This window comes from Vulpes lagopus, chromosome 20 (assembly GCF_018345385.1).
Source record: "Vulpes lagopus strain Blue_001 chromosome 20, ASM1834538v1, whole genome shotgun sequence".
Classification (NCBI taxonomy): Eukaryota; Metazoa; Chordata; class Mammalia; order Carnivora; family Canidae; genus Vulpes; species Vulpes lagopus.
Genome location: NC_054843.1, coordinates 11 through 16013, shown reverse-complemented (window position 1 = coordinate 16013; position 16003 = coordinate 11). Strand labels below are relative to the sequence as shown.

At 45.0% G+C, this 16003-nt stretch overlaps 1 protein-coding gene across 1 annotated transcript in view; it reads left to right on the top strand.

Annotated features, from left to right (window-relative positions):
- Positions 1–14921, top strand: part of PRMT2 (protein arginine methyltransferase 2) — a 28449-nt gene extending 13528 nt beyond the window's left edge. The window contains exons 5-7 of the mRNA XM_041734672.1: positions 2207–2368; positions 3206–3370; positions 14216–14921. Of these exons, the coding sequence (XP_041590606.1) occupies positions 2207–2368; positions 3206–3370; positions 14216–14395 (507 nt within the window). The 3' untranslated portion in view covers positions 14396–14921. The remainder of the gene's footprint in view (positions 1–2206; positions 2369–3205; positions 3371–14215) is intronic.
- The last annotated feature ends 1082 nt before the right edge of the window (positions 14922–16003 follow it).

The window sequence follows — 16003 nt, the reverse complement described above, 5'->3', positions numbered from 1 at the left end:
AGAGAGAGAGAGGCAGAGACACAGGCAGAGGGAGAAGCAGGCTCCATGCACTCGGAGCCCGACATGGGATTCGATCCCGGGTCTCCAGGATCGCGCCCTGGGCCAAAGGCAGGCGCCAAACCGCTGCGCCACCCAGGGATCCCCTGAAATATTTAAATCAATCTGGAATTTGCTAGTTGTAAAGAATAAGGTAAAATTAGAACTTAATTTCCCCCAAATATCCAGCTGTTCCAGCATCAGTTATTGGATGATCCTCCTTTTCCTGATTGCGGGAAATGCATGCTTATCATATATTTAATTTCTAGGATCTTTTTCTGTAATCTCTGTTCTGTTTTGTTAGTCTGTTCATTTCTTCTGCAGTTCCAGATGTTCATTATTGAAGCTTTTGAACATCTGGGAGAACTGGGCCTCTAGAAGTCCTCCTATTTTTTAGTACTTTTATGGCTAGGCTTATCTATCATCTAATTTTTTGCAGCTAATTTTGTTACCATGTGTTATGCACCATTCCCCATGCCAAATTGGCTGGTGTTTTAGTTGGTATTGCAGGGAAAGTCTCCATTAATTTAGGGAGAAGTGACATGTTTATAACATTGCACTGACTGTCCTCATTTCTTCCACCTTACTCTACGTCTCTCAGTTTTAAGGTTTTGACCACATAGGGTGCTGTATATGTCTTGTTAAATCTATTCCTTGATGTTTTTTGTGTATTACTGGTTTATGTGGTTGGGTACAGTGTTCTATAAGCATTGGATTAAATTGGTTGATAGATTGTTCAAGTCTGTGTCCTTACTGATTTTCTTTCTACTTTTCTGTTGGTTACTGAGAGAAGGGTGTTGGAGTCTCTGACCATAACTGTGAATTTGTCTATTTCTTGTTCCGTATCTATTGGTTTTTGCTTTGTGTGTTTTGAAGCTTTGTTATTAGGTACAAAAATGTTTAGAATCATTATGCGCTTTTGCTGAAGTGATTCCTCTGTTACTATGACCTGACCCTGTTCTTCTCAGGGACTGTTCCTTGATCTGAAGCATATTTTACGTGGTGATAATGCCACCACCGGGCTTTCTTCCCCTGGTGGCAGCACGGTGCATGTCAGCACCCCAGTTCTGACCTTCTGTTAAGGTGGACTAGTCTAGGCGAGGTGGCCAAGTCTCGATTGTGTCCACTCTGATCCTCAATCTCTTTGTTTCTCAGTCCTCAGTGGTTTGTGAGGAGCCCGGATGGGCTTGTGAGGGTGCCGTGCTGACTTCCTGTCTGTGCTGACGTGTCTGGGTAGCTTCAGTGTCTGCCTCACAGCGCTGCGTGTGTAGGCTGGGTTTTCTGCAGCGTGAGACCTGAGGAGTGACGTGTGGGGGACGGTGCTGTGCGTGCGGCCTTTCCAGGCTCTGGCGGCCACCTGTGGCTTCATGAACCATTTGGAGGAGCCTTTCTCTGTTTCCTGGAGGTTGGTGTGATTTCCATGGGTGCTATGTTATTTCAGGTTTCATGTTTTCCTCCCTCTGGACGTGGCTGGGGCCCTCGAGCTCCCTGAGGGTCAGTGGGGTTGTCACCTACCCTCCAGAGCTATAGTTTCCTGTGCACCTCCTCTAGCATCTCTCCTGGTGGCTTGTCCACATTCTCTCTTGGTGGATACTTGGCCAAGTTGGACCTGATGGGGAATTGGATGGGAACAGTGGTCAGGAGGGCAGTGTCTGCACCACCTCCTGAGTGGTCCCCTCCTCTCTGTTCACCTGGCTCTCGGGGAGCTGCAGGGAGAAGCTGCAGACAGCATCACGCTGCCTGGAAGGATTCCAAAAACTTCCATTCCATTCCTTCACTGTTGTATTTTTACCTACTGGCATATTTAGGTCTTTCAATTCTCCCCACCTCTTTATTGCTCATAGTTTTAGGTGTGGGATGGTGGGGTCAAGGGGTTAGCTCAGTCTCTGATCTTCCTTCTTTTTTTTTTTTTTAATTTTTATTTATTTATGATAGTCAAAGAGAGAGAGAGAGAGAGAGAGAGAGAGAGAGAGAGGCAGAGACACAGGCAGAGGGAGAAGCAGGCTCCATGCACCGGGAGCCCGATGTGGGATTCGATCCCGGGTCTCCAGGATCGCGCCCTGGGCCAAACTGCTGCGCCACCCAGGGATCCCTCTGGTCTTCCTTCTTAAACCAGGGATCAGCATAGCTCAGATTACAAGCAGTGATTCCTAATGTGTATTTCCTCTAGAAACTTCACTTGGAGATGTTGGCAGACCAGCCGCGAACTACTAAATACCACCACGTTATCCTGCAGAATAAAGAGTCCCTGAAAGATAAAGTGATCCTGGATGTCGGCTGTGGGACTGGGATCATCAGCCTGTTTTGCGCACATTATGCGCAGCCCAAAGCAGTGAGTGAGAAATGGCTCTCCCTTTAGCGGCTCCTGGGCTGGGTCCCGGTGAAGCGTCCTTCACGCGCAGAGGCTCCACGTCAGGGGGACGGGTGCTGTGTTCTTGCAGCCTGAGCCCGTCGGGGGTCGTGACATCAGCGGGATAAGTCACAGACCGCACAGAGTAGAGTCGGACACGGAGTGGGTTGCATGTGGCGGGATATGTTTTGTAAAATGTTTATTTCAGTTAAATAGAGAAACACGTGTCCATGTGTCGTGTAGATCCCTTTAAAGCAAGTGTGGGGCTCCCAGAGTTGAAGCCCCACGATGGCCCCTGATGCAGGTGGTTGAAATTCCTAGTTTGCAAGTGAAGCTGCAGGACAGTGACCACTGTGAGTTCAGTGGCTGTCAGAACCACGATGTAGCACGCAGGACCTTCCTCTGGCCACCTGGGCTTGAAATCGTCTCAGCCACTGGTACCTTTAAGGTCCGATTGCTCTCAGGTGTCAGTTATGGGGTATGTTGCTGTGCGAAGGGGATCCCTGCCGCTGGGTCTGACCCAGGAGGGCCCCTGCGGTGGGTGCCCAGCGTGGGTGCAGAGCTTTCTCTCCACCTGCAGCCCCCTATTGATTTTAGGCAGAAGGTGGAGTTAAGATTAGAGGTAGCTCCCTGGTCAGGCTCCACTGTTGGAAATAGCACAGCGAGGCCCGGCTGCCCCGCTGCGCACCCCCAGTCCCTTCTGTCGCTGTTTTCCCTGAGGCTGGTTCTGACTCAGCTGGAGTGACGGGCCCAGGGAGGGCAGGTGACAGGCTGCTCTGTGGGTGGGCCGCACACTGATGATCCTTCTGTGACGTGCAGGTGTATGCGGTGGAGGCCAGTGAGATGGCCCAGCACACAGGGCAGCTGGTCATGCAGAATGGCTTTGCCGACATCATCACTGTGTTCCAGCAGAAGGTGGAGGATGTGGTGCTGCCGGAGAAGGTGGATGTGCTGGTGTCTGAGTGGATGGGGACCTGTCTGCTGGTAAGGGACGCCGGGACACTTGGAACGGCTGTGGATTGTGCCAAGGAAGGGGGTGTGGACGGGGCCCAGAGGGGCTGTTGTGAGCAGAGTGTCTGGGGAGAGCTATGGCTGTCACGGTGAGGTGAAACCACCTGGTTCTGACATCTGTTTGGGGTAGGACAGCCGTGAGGCCGGCAGTTCCTACCATTTGTGACAGCACGGATGGACCTTGAAGACATTATGCCAAATGGAATAAGTCAGACATGGTGTGTGATCTCACTTATATGTGGTAACAAAAATACCAGCGCGAACTCCTAGGAAAAGAGATGAAATTTGCGGTTGGCAGGGGGAGAAAGGACTGGAAGGCCGTTTGTCATAGGTACAGACTGCCGGGTACAAGAGAGGCGGGCCCCGGGCCGTCAAGTACAGCCTGGTGACTGCAGCAACACTGCTGTGTAACGTCCGGGCCAGTCATCTCGAGAGTCCAGTCGACCCTTGAATAGCACGGGTTTGAACCATGTGGGTCCACTTAGATGTGGGATTTTCTTGATAAATATGGGGCAGTATAGTCAGGCTCCTTTATGAGAACTAAACCTATTGTGGTCATTTCACAGTACATACAAACCAAAGTCAGGCTTTCTTTATGATTTCCTTAACATTTTCTTTTCTCTAGCTTTCTTTATTGTGAGAGCACAGTATACAATACAAATAACATAAAATACATGTTGATTGACAGTTTGTGTTACCAGTAAGGCTTCAGGACGCCAGCAGCCTATTAGTAATCAAGTTTTGGGGGAGTCAAAAGTTATGGGTGGATTTTTGACTGCACGGAGTGTCAGTGCCCTAGTCCCTGCTTGTTCAAAGGTCAGCCCGTAGATCTGAGAGTTTCTACCACAAGGCTTACGTTTTTTTTTCTTTTTCTTTCATTTTCTTCTATTTTTTTTTAAAATATTTTTTTTAATTATTTATTTTTGATAGTCATACAGAGAGAGAGAGAGGCAGAGACACAGGCAGAGGGAGAAGCAGGCTCCATGCACCGGGAGCCCGATGTGGGATTCGATCCCGGGTCTCCAGGATCGCGCCCTGGGCCAAAGGCAGGCGCCAAACCGCTGCGCCACCCAGGGATCCCCATTTTCTTCTATTTTTTAAAAAAGATTTTATTTATTCACGAAGAGACACAGATAGAGGCAGAGACACAGGCAGAGGGAGAAGCAGGCTCCCTGTAGGGAGCCTGATGTGGGACTCGATCCCGGGACCCTGGGGTCACACCCTGAGCTGAAGGCAGACGCTCAACCTCTGAGCCACCTAGGCATCCCCTTTCTTCTTCTTCTTCTTCTTCTTCTTCCTTCCTTCTTCTTCCTTCTTCTTCCTTCTTCTTCCTTCTTCTTCCTCCTTCCTCCTTCTTCCTCCTTCTTCCTTCTTCCTTCTTCTCCTTCTTCTTCTTTTTTATCTATTTATTCATGAGCGACACAGAGAGAGAGGCAGAGACCCAGGCAGGGAGAAACAGGCTCCATGCAGGAAGCCTGATGTGGGACTCGATCCCGGGTCTCCAGGATCACGCCCTGGGCTGAAGGCAGGAGCTAAACCGCTGAGCCACCCAGGCGTCGCCTTTCTTTCTTTTTAATGTGTCAATATGAGGTGATAGATGTGAACTAAACCTATTGTGGTCATTTCACAGTACATACAAACCAAATCCCCAGGCTGTACACCTTAAACTTGTAATAATCTTAGAGGAAAACCGTAGGTTGGATTTTTTAGAAAAAGCACAAAAAATCATGTACGATATGATTCCAGTTTTGTTTTAAAAAATCATACATAAAAAAAAAATCATACATAGCGAGGTGTGTGGGTGGCATAGTCAGATAGTGTCCGACTCTTGGTTTTGGCTCAGGTCATGATTTCAGAGTCATGAGATTGAGCCCCACATTGGGGTATGTACTGAGCACTGAGTCTGCCTTAGCTCTCTCTCCCTCTGCCCCTCCCCACTGTCCATTCACGCTCTCTCAAACATGTAAATCTTAAGAATAAAAATCATACATAGCAATGATCTCTCTTCAGTTCCAGGTAAGGTGGAGTAAATACACTCCACTGTGTCTCCCCCAGGTAATGCAGCAATAGGTCCAGGACAGGGTGCAGGGAGACACTCCTTGAGGACTTTGAGAAGCATATGGTAGCAGGAAGGTTGGGAAAGAAGACTGGAGTTTGAGGTATACTGACCTCATCTCTCTCTTTTTTTTTTAAGATTTTATTTATTTATTCATGAGAGACACAGAGACAGGCAGAGACACAGGCAGAGGGAGAAGCGGGCACAGGGAGCCTGATGCGGGACCCGATCCCAGGACCCCAGATCATGACCTGAGCCAAAGGCAGATGCTCAGCCACTGAGCCCCCAGGGGCCCCTACTGACCTGGTCTTGAGTGCGTTGTTACTCCTCCTCTGGCTCCCTCCATACGTAGCTTCAGTAATTTAGATGAAAAAGATCCATTCTTTTGAAAACAGCAGACTTTCACACAACTAACCCACAGTGAAGTAGATAACCCGAATAATCAAATAACTAATAAAGGTACTGAATTTATAGTTGAAAACTTTCTGAAGAGAAATCTGTAGGCCCAAATTATTTCACTGGTAAAATGTATGAACACGTTTAAGGAAGAAACAATGCCAGATCGGAACAATGGCTTTCAGAAAATGGAAGAGGATAGACTTCTCAGCTCTTTGTGGTTACCAGACCCAAACCAAAAACTACAGCCTGATAACTCATATTCATAAATGCAGAACTCCTCAGACATACTAGCAGATGTAGTCCTGCAGGGCATATAGGGAATAACGTCACAACAAAGAAGAGATTATTTTTGGAATTCAAGGCTGGTTCAGTATTCAGAAATAAGTCTATGTAACCTATGTTTGTAGTCTACATGACTGTCAATTAATGCACAAGAAGTTTGGCAACATTCAAAATATTTTTAAGAGATTTCTTCTTTGATCCGTGTATTTTTCCCCCCCTGAAATGTTGTTTAATCTTTCAAGGTTTCTTTATTTTTTTTTAGTTTTATTTTTTTTCCAGCTAACTTTCTGTTACTGATTTCTAGTTTAATTCTTTTGTGGTCTGAGAGGAGACATTGTATAGTTTCTATTTTTCAAATTGGTTAAGATGTATCTTATGGCCCAGAATGTGTCTCTCCTGGTGTGGGCTTGGGAAGGAGGCATGTGGTGTTGGATGAAGACGCCTCTAGATGTGCTTTAGGTCCAGCGGATAGAGGGTGGGGTTGAGTCGGCTGTGTCCTTGCAGATTTTCTCTCCGCTGGATCCTGCCCTTTCCCGAGTCATCTGTTTCTCCTTACGGTGATGCTCGGTTGTTAGGGGCCTAATGTCTTCTATAGAATTGACCCCTTTATCACTGTGTTTGCCCCCTTTATCTCTGATAACTTCCTTCCTCTGATGTCTGCTCTGTCTGAAATTAACTGCTGCTTTCTTTTGATTAGTGTTAGCAGCGGAGATCTTTCCCCATCCATTTACTTTTATATGTGTCAGTATATTTATTTATTTGTTTTACTTTTTTAAGTTTTCTTTTTAAAAAAATTTCTTCAAGTCATCTCTGCACCTCATGTGGGGCTCAACCTCATGACCCTGAGATCAGGACCTGCACACTCCTCTGAGTGAGCCAGCCGTGCGCCCCTCGTCTGTACATTTATAGTGGATTTCCTTTAGGCAGCACCTCACTGCATCTTAGTTTTTGATCCACTCTGATAATCTCTGTCTTGTAATTGGTACATTTAGACAATCAACATTCAGAATGATTATTAACATAGTTGGATTAATGTATCTACCACATTTGTTGCCGTGTTCCGTTTGTTCTTTGTTCCTGGTTTTTCTTTCACTTTTTTATTTATTTTTTTTATTTTTTATTTTTTTTTTTTTAAATTTTTTTATTTATTTATTTATGATAGTCACACACAGAGAGAGAGAGAGAGAGAGAGGGAGGCAGAGACACAGGCAGAGGGAGAAGCAGGCTCCATGCACCGGGAGCCCGATATGGGATTCGATCCCGGGTCTCCAGGATCGCGCCCTGGGCCAAAGGCAGGCGCCAAACCGCTGCGCCACCCAGGGATCCCCTCTTTCACTTTTTTAAAATTATATTTTTTTAAGCAAATAAAATTAGGGAATTTAGTGAGCATAAATTAAGGGTGAATTAATTTAACGCTCAAAGGCATGTTGGTTTAGAACCTCACATGAACACGCTTTGATGATTTGAACCTAAGATTCATATTTTCATAAATTGATGTTATATTCACTTTGTAGATCATTTCCAACTTTTTCTAAATTGAGAACTAAAAATAGTCCTCAATTGTTATCTTTCTTGAAGCTCACTTCTTCATCTATCATCTATTTATCCATCCATCTGTCATCTACCTTCATTTGCATTGAGGTGTAATTATAAAATTGTCAGATACTTAAAGTATGCAGTATGATGATTTGATATCTGTATACATTATTGACAGCTTCCCCCCGTTGAGTTAACACATCTGTCACCTCACAATGACAGTGTTGTCAACTGTAGTCACTACAGTTAATATTTTATTCATTTTATAATTGACAGTTTGTACCCTTTTACCAGTGTCTTCTATTTTCCTCACCCCTGAGCTCCTGGTAACTACTTTTCTACTCTGTTTCTGTGAGTTCAACTTAAAACTTTTTTTTTTTTTTTTTTTAAGATTTCACATATAAGCAATATGATACAGTTTTTGTGTATCTCTCTGTGGCTTATTTCATGTTTTTGCAGATGGCAGGATTTCCTTCTTTCTCATGGCTGAGTAATCCATTGTGTGTATCTATAGTTATATATCTTATGGTATTGCACATGTATATATCTCTCATATTTTCTTTTTTTTTCACATTTTCTTTATTCATCTGTTAGTGGACACTTAGGTTGTTTCCATATCTTGGTTATAGTAAATAATGCTTCAGTGAACATGGGAGTACAGATCTCTTTGAGATAATGCTTTTTTTTCCTATGGATGTAAACCCAGAAGTAGGGTTGCTGGATCACATGGTATTTTCTTTTTCTTTTTTTTTTTTAATAAAATTCAGTGTTTTTATTTTATTTATTTATTTATTTATTTTTATTTATTTATGATAGTCACAGAGAGAGAGAGAGAGAGAGAGGCAGAGACACAGGCGGAGGGAGAAGCAGGCTCCATGCACCGGGAGCCCGATGTGGGATTCGATCCCGGGTCTCCAGGATCGCGCCCCGGGCCAAAGGCAGGCGCCAAACCGCTGTGCCACCCAGGGATCCCAAATTCAGTGTTTTTAAAAAATATTTTATTTATTTATTCATGAGAAGCACAGAGAGAGAGAGGCAGAGACACAGGCAGAGAGAGAAGGAGGCTCCATGCAGGGAGCCTGATGTGGGACTCAATCCTGGGACCCCAGGATCACGCCCTGGGCTGAAGGTGGCGCTAAACCACTGAGCCACCTAGGCTGCCCATCACATGGTATTTTCTAGTTTTAATTTCCTGAGGAACCTCTTTACTATTTTTCGTAGTGGCTGTGCTAGTTTACATTCCCACTAACAATGTTGAGGGGTTCTCTTTTCTTCATATTCTTGCCAGCATTTATTACCTTTTGTCTTTTTTTTTAAGATTAATTTTTTATTTTAGAGAAAGCATGTGGGAGCGGTGGGGGAGGGGAGAGGGAGAGGGAGAGAGAGAGAGAGAGAGAGAGAGAGAAGCAGACTCTCTGTTGCACACAGATCCTGACATGGGGCTCAGTCCCACCACCCTGAGATTGTGACCTGAGCTGAAACCAAGAGTGGGGTGCCCAACCGACTCCATCACCCGGGCATCCCACTTTTTGTCTTTTTGATAATAGAGATAACAGGTATGATGTGATACCTCATTGTGGTTTTGATTTGCATTCCCCGATAGTGATATTGAGCACCTTTTCATGTACCTGTTGCCCATTGTATGTCTTCTTTGGAAAAAAAAAATGTACCTTTGCCCAATTAGAACAATATTTTTTCTATTGAGTTGTAGGAGTTCCTTGTATATTTTGGGTTTTTGCCCCTTATTCGTTATATAGTTTGCAAATACTTTCTCCCATTCCATAGTTTATCTTTTTGTTGATGGTTTCCTTTGCTGTGCAGAGCCTTTTTAGTTTGATGTAGTCCCACTTGTTCATTTTTGCTTTTGTTGCCCTTGCTTTTGGTGTCTAATCCAAAAAATGATTGGCAAGATCGGTGTCAAGGAGCTTATTCCCTGTGTTTTCTTCTAGGAATTTTATGGTTTTAAGTTCAAGTCTTTAATCTATTTTGACTTGATTTTTGTGTGTGTTGTCAGATAGGGGTCCAGTTTCACTCTTGTGTATGCAGTAATCCAGTTTTCCCAATACCATTTTTTTTTAAGATTTTATTTATTTATTCATGAAAAAAAAAAAAGGAGAGAGGCACAGACACAGGCAGAGGGAGAAGCAGGCTCCCCAAAGGGAGCCCAATGCAGGACTTGATCCCGGGACTCCTTGATCACGCCCTGAGCCAAAGGCAGATGCCCAGCTGCTGAACCACCCAGGCGTCCCTCCCAGCACCACTTTGAAGATGTTCTCCTCCCCCCATTGTATATTTTTGGCTTCTTTTTGAAAATTAATTGATTATGTATGCATGGGCTGATTTCTGGACTCTGTCGTGTTCCATTGATCTAGGTGTCTGTTTTTATGGCAGTACCATATTGTTTTAAATACGATAGCTTTGTAATGTAGTTTGAAATCAGGAAGCGTGATGTCAGGAAGCTTTGTTCTTTCTCAAGATGGCTATGTTTATTTGGAGCCTTTGAATTGCTTTTCTTATTTCTGTGAAAAATGCCCTTGAAATTTTGATGGGAATTGAGTTGAACCTGTAGATTGCTTTGAGTAGTGTGGACATGTAAACAATTTTAATTCTTCCTATCTGTGAACAGGGGATGTCTTTCTATTTATTAGTGTCTTCTTTAATTTCTTTCTTCATTGTCTTTTACCTCCTTGGTTAAATTTATTTTGAGGTATTTTATTATTTTTGATGCAACTGTAACTGGGGTTATTTTCTTAATTCTTGATAGTTCATTGTTAGTGTATAGAAACGCATCTGATTTTCGTATATTGATGTCATATTGTGCACCTTTATTGAATTTGTTTATTCTAACAATTTTTTTGGTGGAGTCTTTAGGATTTTCTATATATAATGTCATGTCATCTGCAAATACAGTTTTACTTCTTTCCTTCTGATTTGAATGCTTTTTAAATTTCTGTTTCTTGCCTGATTGCTGTGGCTAGGACTTCAGTACTATGTTGAATAAAAGTGGTGAGAGTGGGCATCCTTGTCTTTCACCTGATCTTACAGGAAAGCTTTCTGCTTTTTGAGTATGGTGTTAGTTCTAGGCATGACATATATGGCTTTTATTATGTTATGTGGTATTATTGTGGTATGTTCTCCTAACACTCATTTTTTTTATTTTTTTATCACAGAATGTAGTTGAATTTTATCAGATACTTTTTCTGCATATATTGAGATAATTATATGATTTTTATTCTTCATTTTGTTAATGTGGTATATCACATTTATTGATTTACTATGTTGAAGTGTGTTTGCATCCCAGGAATAAATCCCACTTGATCAAGGCATATGGTCCTTTCAATGTACTGTTGAATTCAGTTTGCTAATTTTTATTTAAGGATTTTTCCATCTATATTCATCAGGGATATTGGTCTATAATTTCCTTGTAAAGTGTCCTCATCTGGCTTTGGTATCAGGGTAATGCTGGTTTTGTAAAATGAGTTTGCAAGTGTTCCATCCTCTTTGGTGTTTTAGAAGAGCTTGAGAAGATTTGGTATTGATCTTCAAATATTTGGTGGAATTCTCCTGTGAAGCTATCTGACTGTGGACTTTTGTTGGCCGAGAATTTTTTGATTACTAATTCAATCTCCTTACTAATAATTGGTCTGTTCAGGTTTTCTGCTTCTTCATGATTCTGTTGTGGCAGTTTGTATGTTTTTTAGGAATTTATCTACTGGATTATCCAGTTTATTGGCATATAATTGTTCATAGTAGTCTATTGCAATCCTTTGTATTTGTGTGATATCAGTTGCAATATCTCTTCGTTTATAATTTTATATATTTCAGTCTGTATCATGTCCTTCCCTCTAAAGAACTTCTTTTTAATGTTTCTTGGAAGGCAGGTCTCCTGACAACAAATTCCCTCAGTTTCTCTTTATCTGAGAAAGTCTATTTTCCTTCACTTTTTATTTTATTTTTTATTATTTTTATTTTATTTTTATTTTTTAATTTTTATTTATTTATGATAGTCACACACAGAGAGAGAGAGAGGCAGAGACACAGGCAGAGGGAGAAGCAGGCTCCATGCAGGGAGCCCAACGCGGGACTCGATCCAGGATCTCCAGGATCACGCCCTGGGCTGCAGGTGGCGCTAAACCGCTGCGCCACCGGGGCTGCCCAAGGAACTGCTTTAAACAGGCTTTTAGTAATGTGGTGGTAGAGGTCCAGGAGGGAAAACTCACAAACATGTGGGGGTGCCCTTATGACTGAGCCTGCCTGGAGTGTGTAACACTCAGAGTTGTCCACACCGAACCTCCAGCAATTCATCAATCACAGTTGGTGTGGTTCCAGGGGAGGTTTCTGCTCTAGTAATTTGTGATTCTCTGTATAAGCCTGTTTAATTCTCTCATTTCGGAGGGAGCAGATTGTACTGTGACCTAATACCTCTTACATGTCTAAGAAGAGTTGCTTTTTACTTGTTAGGACAGGATCACGCCCTGGGCCGAAGGCAGGTGCCTAACCACTGAGCCAACTAGGCTGCCCTTTTTAGTTGATTTTTGAAGCATGATCCATTAAAGAAAAAGTTGATATGCCAGACTTAATCAATATTAAAAGTGTCGCTCTGTAAAATAAAATGAAAAGGCATGGTAAGATTAGAAGAAAATACTTGCAAATTGCATATCTAATGTGTATACTGAATATACAAAGAACTCTCAAAATTCAACAAGAAAGTAAACAGCCTGAGTGAAAAATGGGCAAAAGACTTGAACAGATACTTTACCAGAGTGTATATATGGATGAGAAATAAGCATGCAAAAAGACATTAAACATTATTAGCCATAAGGGAAATACAAATTAAAATGAAATGGCTAAACTTTTAAACAATAACACCAGGTGCTATGGAGCAATTAAAACCCATAGTAATCACGCAGCCACTCTGGAAGAGAGTTTGGCAGTTTCTTATAAATTTATGGGTACATTTACTATATGACCCAGTTATTACACTTCTGAGTATTTACACTGGAGAAACACAAGCTGTGCTCACTCAAAAACCTGTATGTGAATATTTATACTAGCTCTGATTGCCAAAAACTGGAAACAACCCAAGTGTCCTTCAACAGGTGATTGGATAAACAACTGTGGTCCATGCACACAGTGGAATACTACCGGGCAGTAAGGAATGAACTATTGATATACAGATATCATGGACAAACCCCAGAGACATTAGACTGGCATGATTAAAGTTACATAGAGAGTTAAAACAGTGTGATACTGTAACAAGGAAAGACAGGTAAACTGAACAGGATAGAAAGCACAGAACAGAACCTTTTAGCCTATGAAAAAGTTGGTATTATGAGTGAAAGAAGCCAGTCTCAAAAGATTACGTATTATATGATTCTATTTATGAGGCATTCTCAAGACAAAACCACAGGGAGGCCTGTTAGTGGTTTCCAGAGGTTGGAGGTGGTGGGAAGAGGTGACCACAGAAGCCATCACGAGGAGTGTTTTGAGGTTCCTGTTCTGTATCCTGATTTTGCTTCTGGTTACTCAGAGCCATACAAGCATTAAAATTTATTTTTTAAATTTTTTAAAAAAGATTATGTATTCATTAGAGACACACACACAGAGAGAGAGAGAGAGAGAGAGAGAGAGAGAGGCAGAGACACAGGCAGAGGGAGAAGCAGGCTCCATGCAACAGCCCAATGCGGGACTTGGTCCCGGGACTCCAGGACCACACCCTGGGCCAAAGGCAGGCGCCAAACTGCTGAGCCACCCAGGGATCCCCAAGCATTAAAATTTATAAAATTTATAGACTGATTTACTAGTGATAATTAAAAAAAAATAAAAATTATCTGTATGTAATTTTCCCATGAGTGCATGTAGGTGAAGAGTCCTTGAGGATAAACTGCCAAACAGTGGTTCCATTTGGGTGCTGAGTTTATGCATGACTTATTTTTGTGCTTTTCTGAGTTTTCTAAATTTTTCCATACTGAATTACTTCTAAATTAAAGAAAAAAACCCTCTTGGGGCTTCCCATCAGCTGCAGGATGAAGTGCCTCTGGCCTGAGCCGTACTCCCCGGCACAATGGTTCAGGCACGAAGGCTGGCTCCTCGGGGCTGTGAACAGCCCCAATCCCCGTCTGTCCGGTGCATTCCGAGGGGTGAGGCGGTGTTGGGCTGCTCTTCTGACTTAGGTACCAGGTGAACCTCCGTGGCACTCCTGCTTTAATGTTTCATGTTTTTAAGAAGTGATGTCAGTCAAGTTACAGACTCATGAAAATTCTGAGAATACCCCAGGCCAAACTTGCATGGTTTGACAGTTAAAACCCTGCAGCACTTCGGGGCTCTTACAGATGGAGCACCAGCCGTCGGGGGGCGAGGGAGGGGGCGAGGGTGCGGGCTCTCCTGGCTGCTGCCGGGCCCAGGGGGAGCTCGCGTGACCGCACCCCGGGCCGTGGAGGGGACCGGCGCCCCCGCTGGCGTGCGGGTCCGAGATCCGCCCTCCCAGGCTGCCGGTCAGATGCCGGCCTCGGTCACCTTGACCCCGTGTGTCTCCTCCTGTGCAGTTTGAGTTCATGATTGAGTCGATCCTGTACGCCCGGGACGTGTGGCTGAAGGAGGACGGCATCATCTGGCCGACCACGGCCGCCCTGCACCTGGTGCCCTGCAGCGCCGACCGGGACTACCGCAGCAAGGTCCTGTTCTGGGACAACGCCTACGAGTTCAACCTCAGCGCCCTCAAGTGAGTGCGGCCGCGGGCTCCCTGTGACCCGGTCACCGCCCTCCCACCCTCCCTTACTCCTGGGCCTGGGAACCTCGCGTGGTGGCCTTCGTGCTTCGCACCGGTGACGGTGACGCATGGGACGGGCACTGACGCGCCTTTTGCAGTCTGAGTTCTCAAGTCTGGAGGGAAAGTGTGGCCGTGGTTGAACACGGGGCCCTTGCCAGCCCGCAAATGTCTGTTCCTACTAAGAGCTGTACGTTTTTAAAGGATCAGAAGATGTATCTGTGAAGCCACTGCTGGCAGTTTGCGAAGGAGGCAGTGCTCCAGAGTGGCTGCTCTCCTCATTCCCGTGTCGCCCCTTCCAGGGGATGGGGACAGGCCGGTGTGCCGTGGTGCTGTCAGCCCTGGCAGCGAGGGGAGGGCCCCGCTGTCAGGAACTTGGGGAGGCCTGTCCCACGCCGCGAGGGCAGGGGGCCATGGCGCCTGCTGGATGCCCACGTGAGGAGTTGGCAGCAAGGTGGGCGCCTCTGGGCCTTTTTGATTTTTGTTGATTCAAAACAAGACCTAGTAACACAAAGGTAAGGGCTGCACTCTGAACCCCGAGGGAGGAGGAGGCCCCGGCAGAGCCGCTGGTCCGGGGAGAGCGGGCAGGAAGGGCTGGGAAGGGCTACCGGCGAGCAGTCAGGAGGCTGCCACGGGCCAGGTATCGGGCGGAGCGCGGAGATGGGGTCACGGTGGCCCCGAGGCAGGAAAGCAGCAGTGGCACAGGGGTCGTGGCCCTTGGTGAGCCCTCGAAACGTCTCCTCTCACGCTGTGCATTGAAATGTAACCCTATGTGGATTGAGGAGTGGTGTGTGAGAACATCCGCATCAGCGACAGGATCTGTGGGGCCCGTGTGTCGGGGTCAGACGGGAAGTTCACAGAGAGAAGGCCTGAGTCTGGGAGTTGTCAGCATCCGCGTGGCGGCAACACACGTGACTTAAAAGGGCAGCGAGTGCTTGGAGCAAGGCGCCAGCTGACAGACCCTAGAGTCAGGAGACGAGGACTATCCGGTGAAATTAGAGGCAAGTCACAGGAAAAGGCAAGTCACAGAACTAAATAAAATCACCAATAAGTATTTGAAAAAATTGCAACATTAGTGATTGAAATACAAATTAGGGTAAATGCTGTTTTTGCCAAGTGAACAAGATGAAATTAAAACAGCGGTTCGTGGTGTCTGGCTGAGGTGTGACAGAGGAGCCGAGCGCAGTGGGCGGCCCGCACTGTCCAGGCCACCCCTGTCCAGCCCCTGTACCGCACGTGGGAAGCCGCGTCCGCGGCCGTGTGTCCTCCCGGGCAGGAGGAGATGCCCAAACCATGTGTACGCAATGGCCTCGACTTTGCCTAAAGCTACGTATGAATATATCTCGGGGTGACCACAGATGGGTGCCGACGCAGGGCAGGGGGTTCGAGGTTTTTCTTTGTACTTTTCTGTATTTTCCCAATTCCTTATACATGCACAATTATTTTTATCAGAAAAATATTAAAAATTTGTACCTACTCTGGAATCTTTATTAAGTTTTTGACATTTAATTGCTATTTCGGAAGTCACTGCTGTGCTTAGTTTTGGAAGCATTTCCGTGGGAGCCAC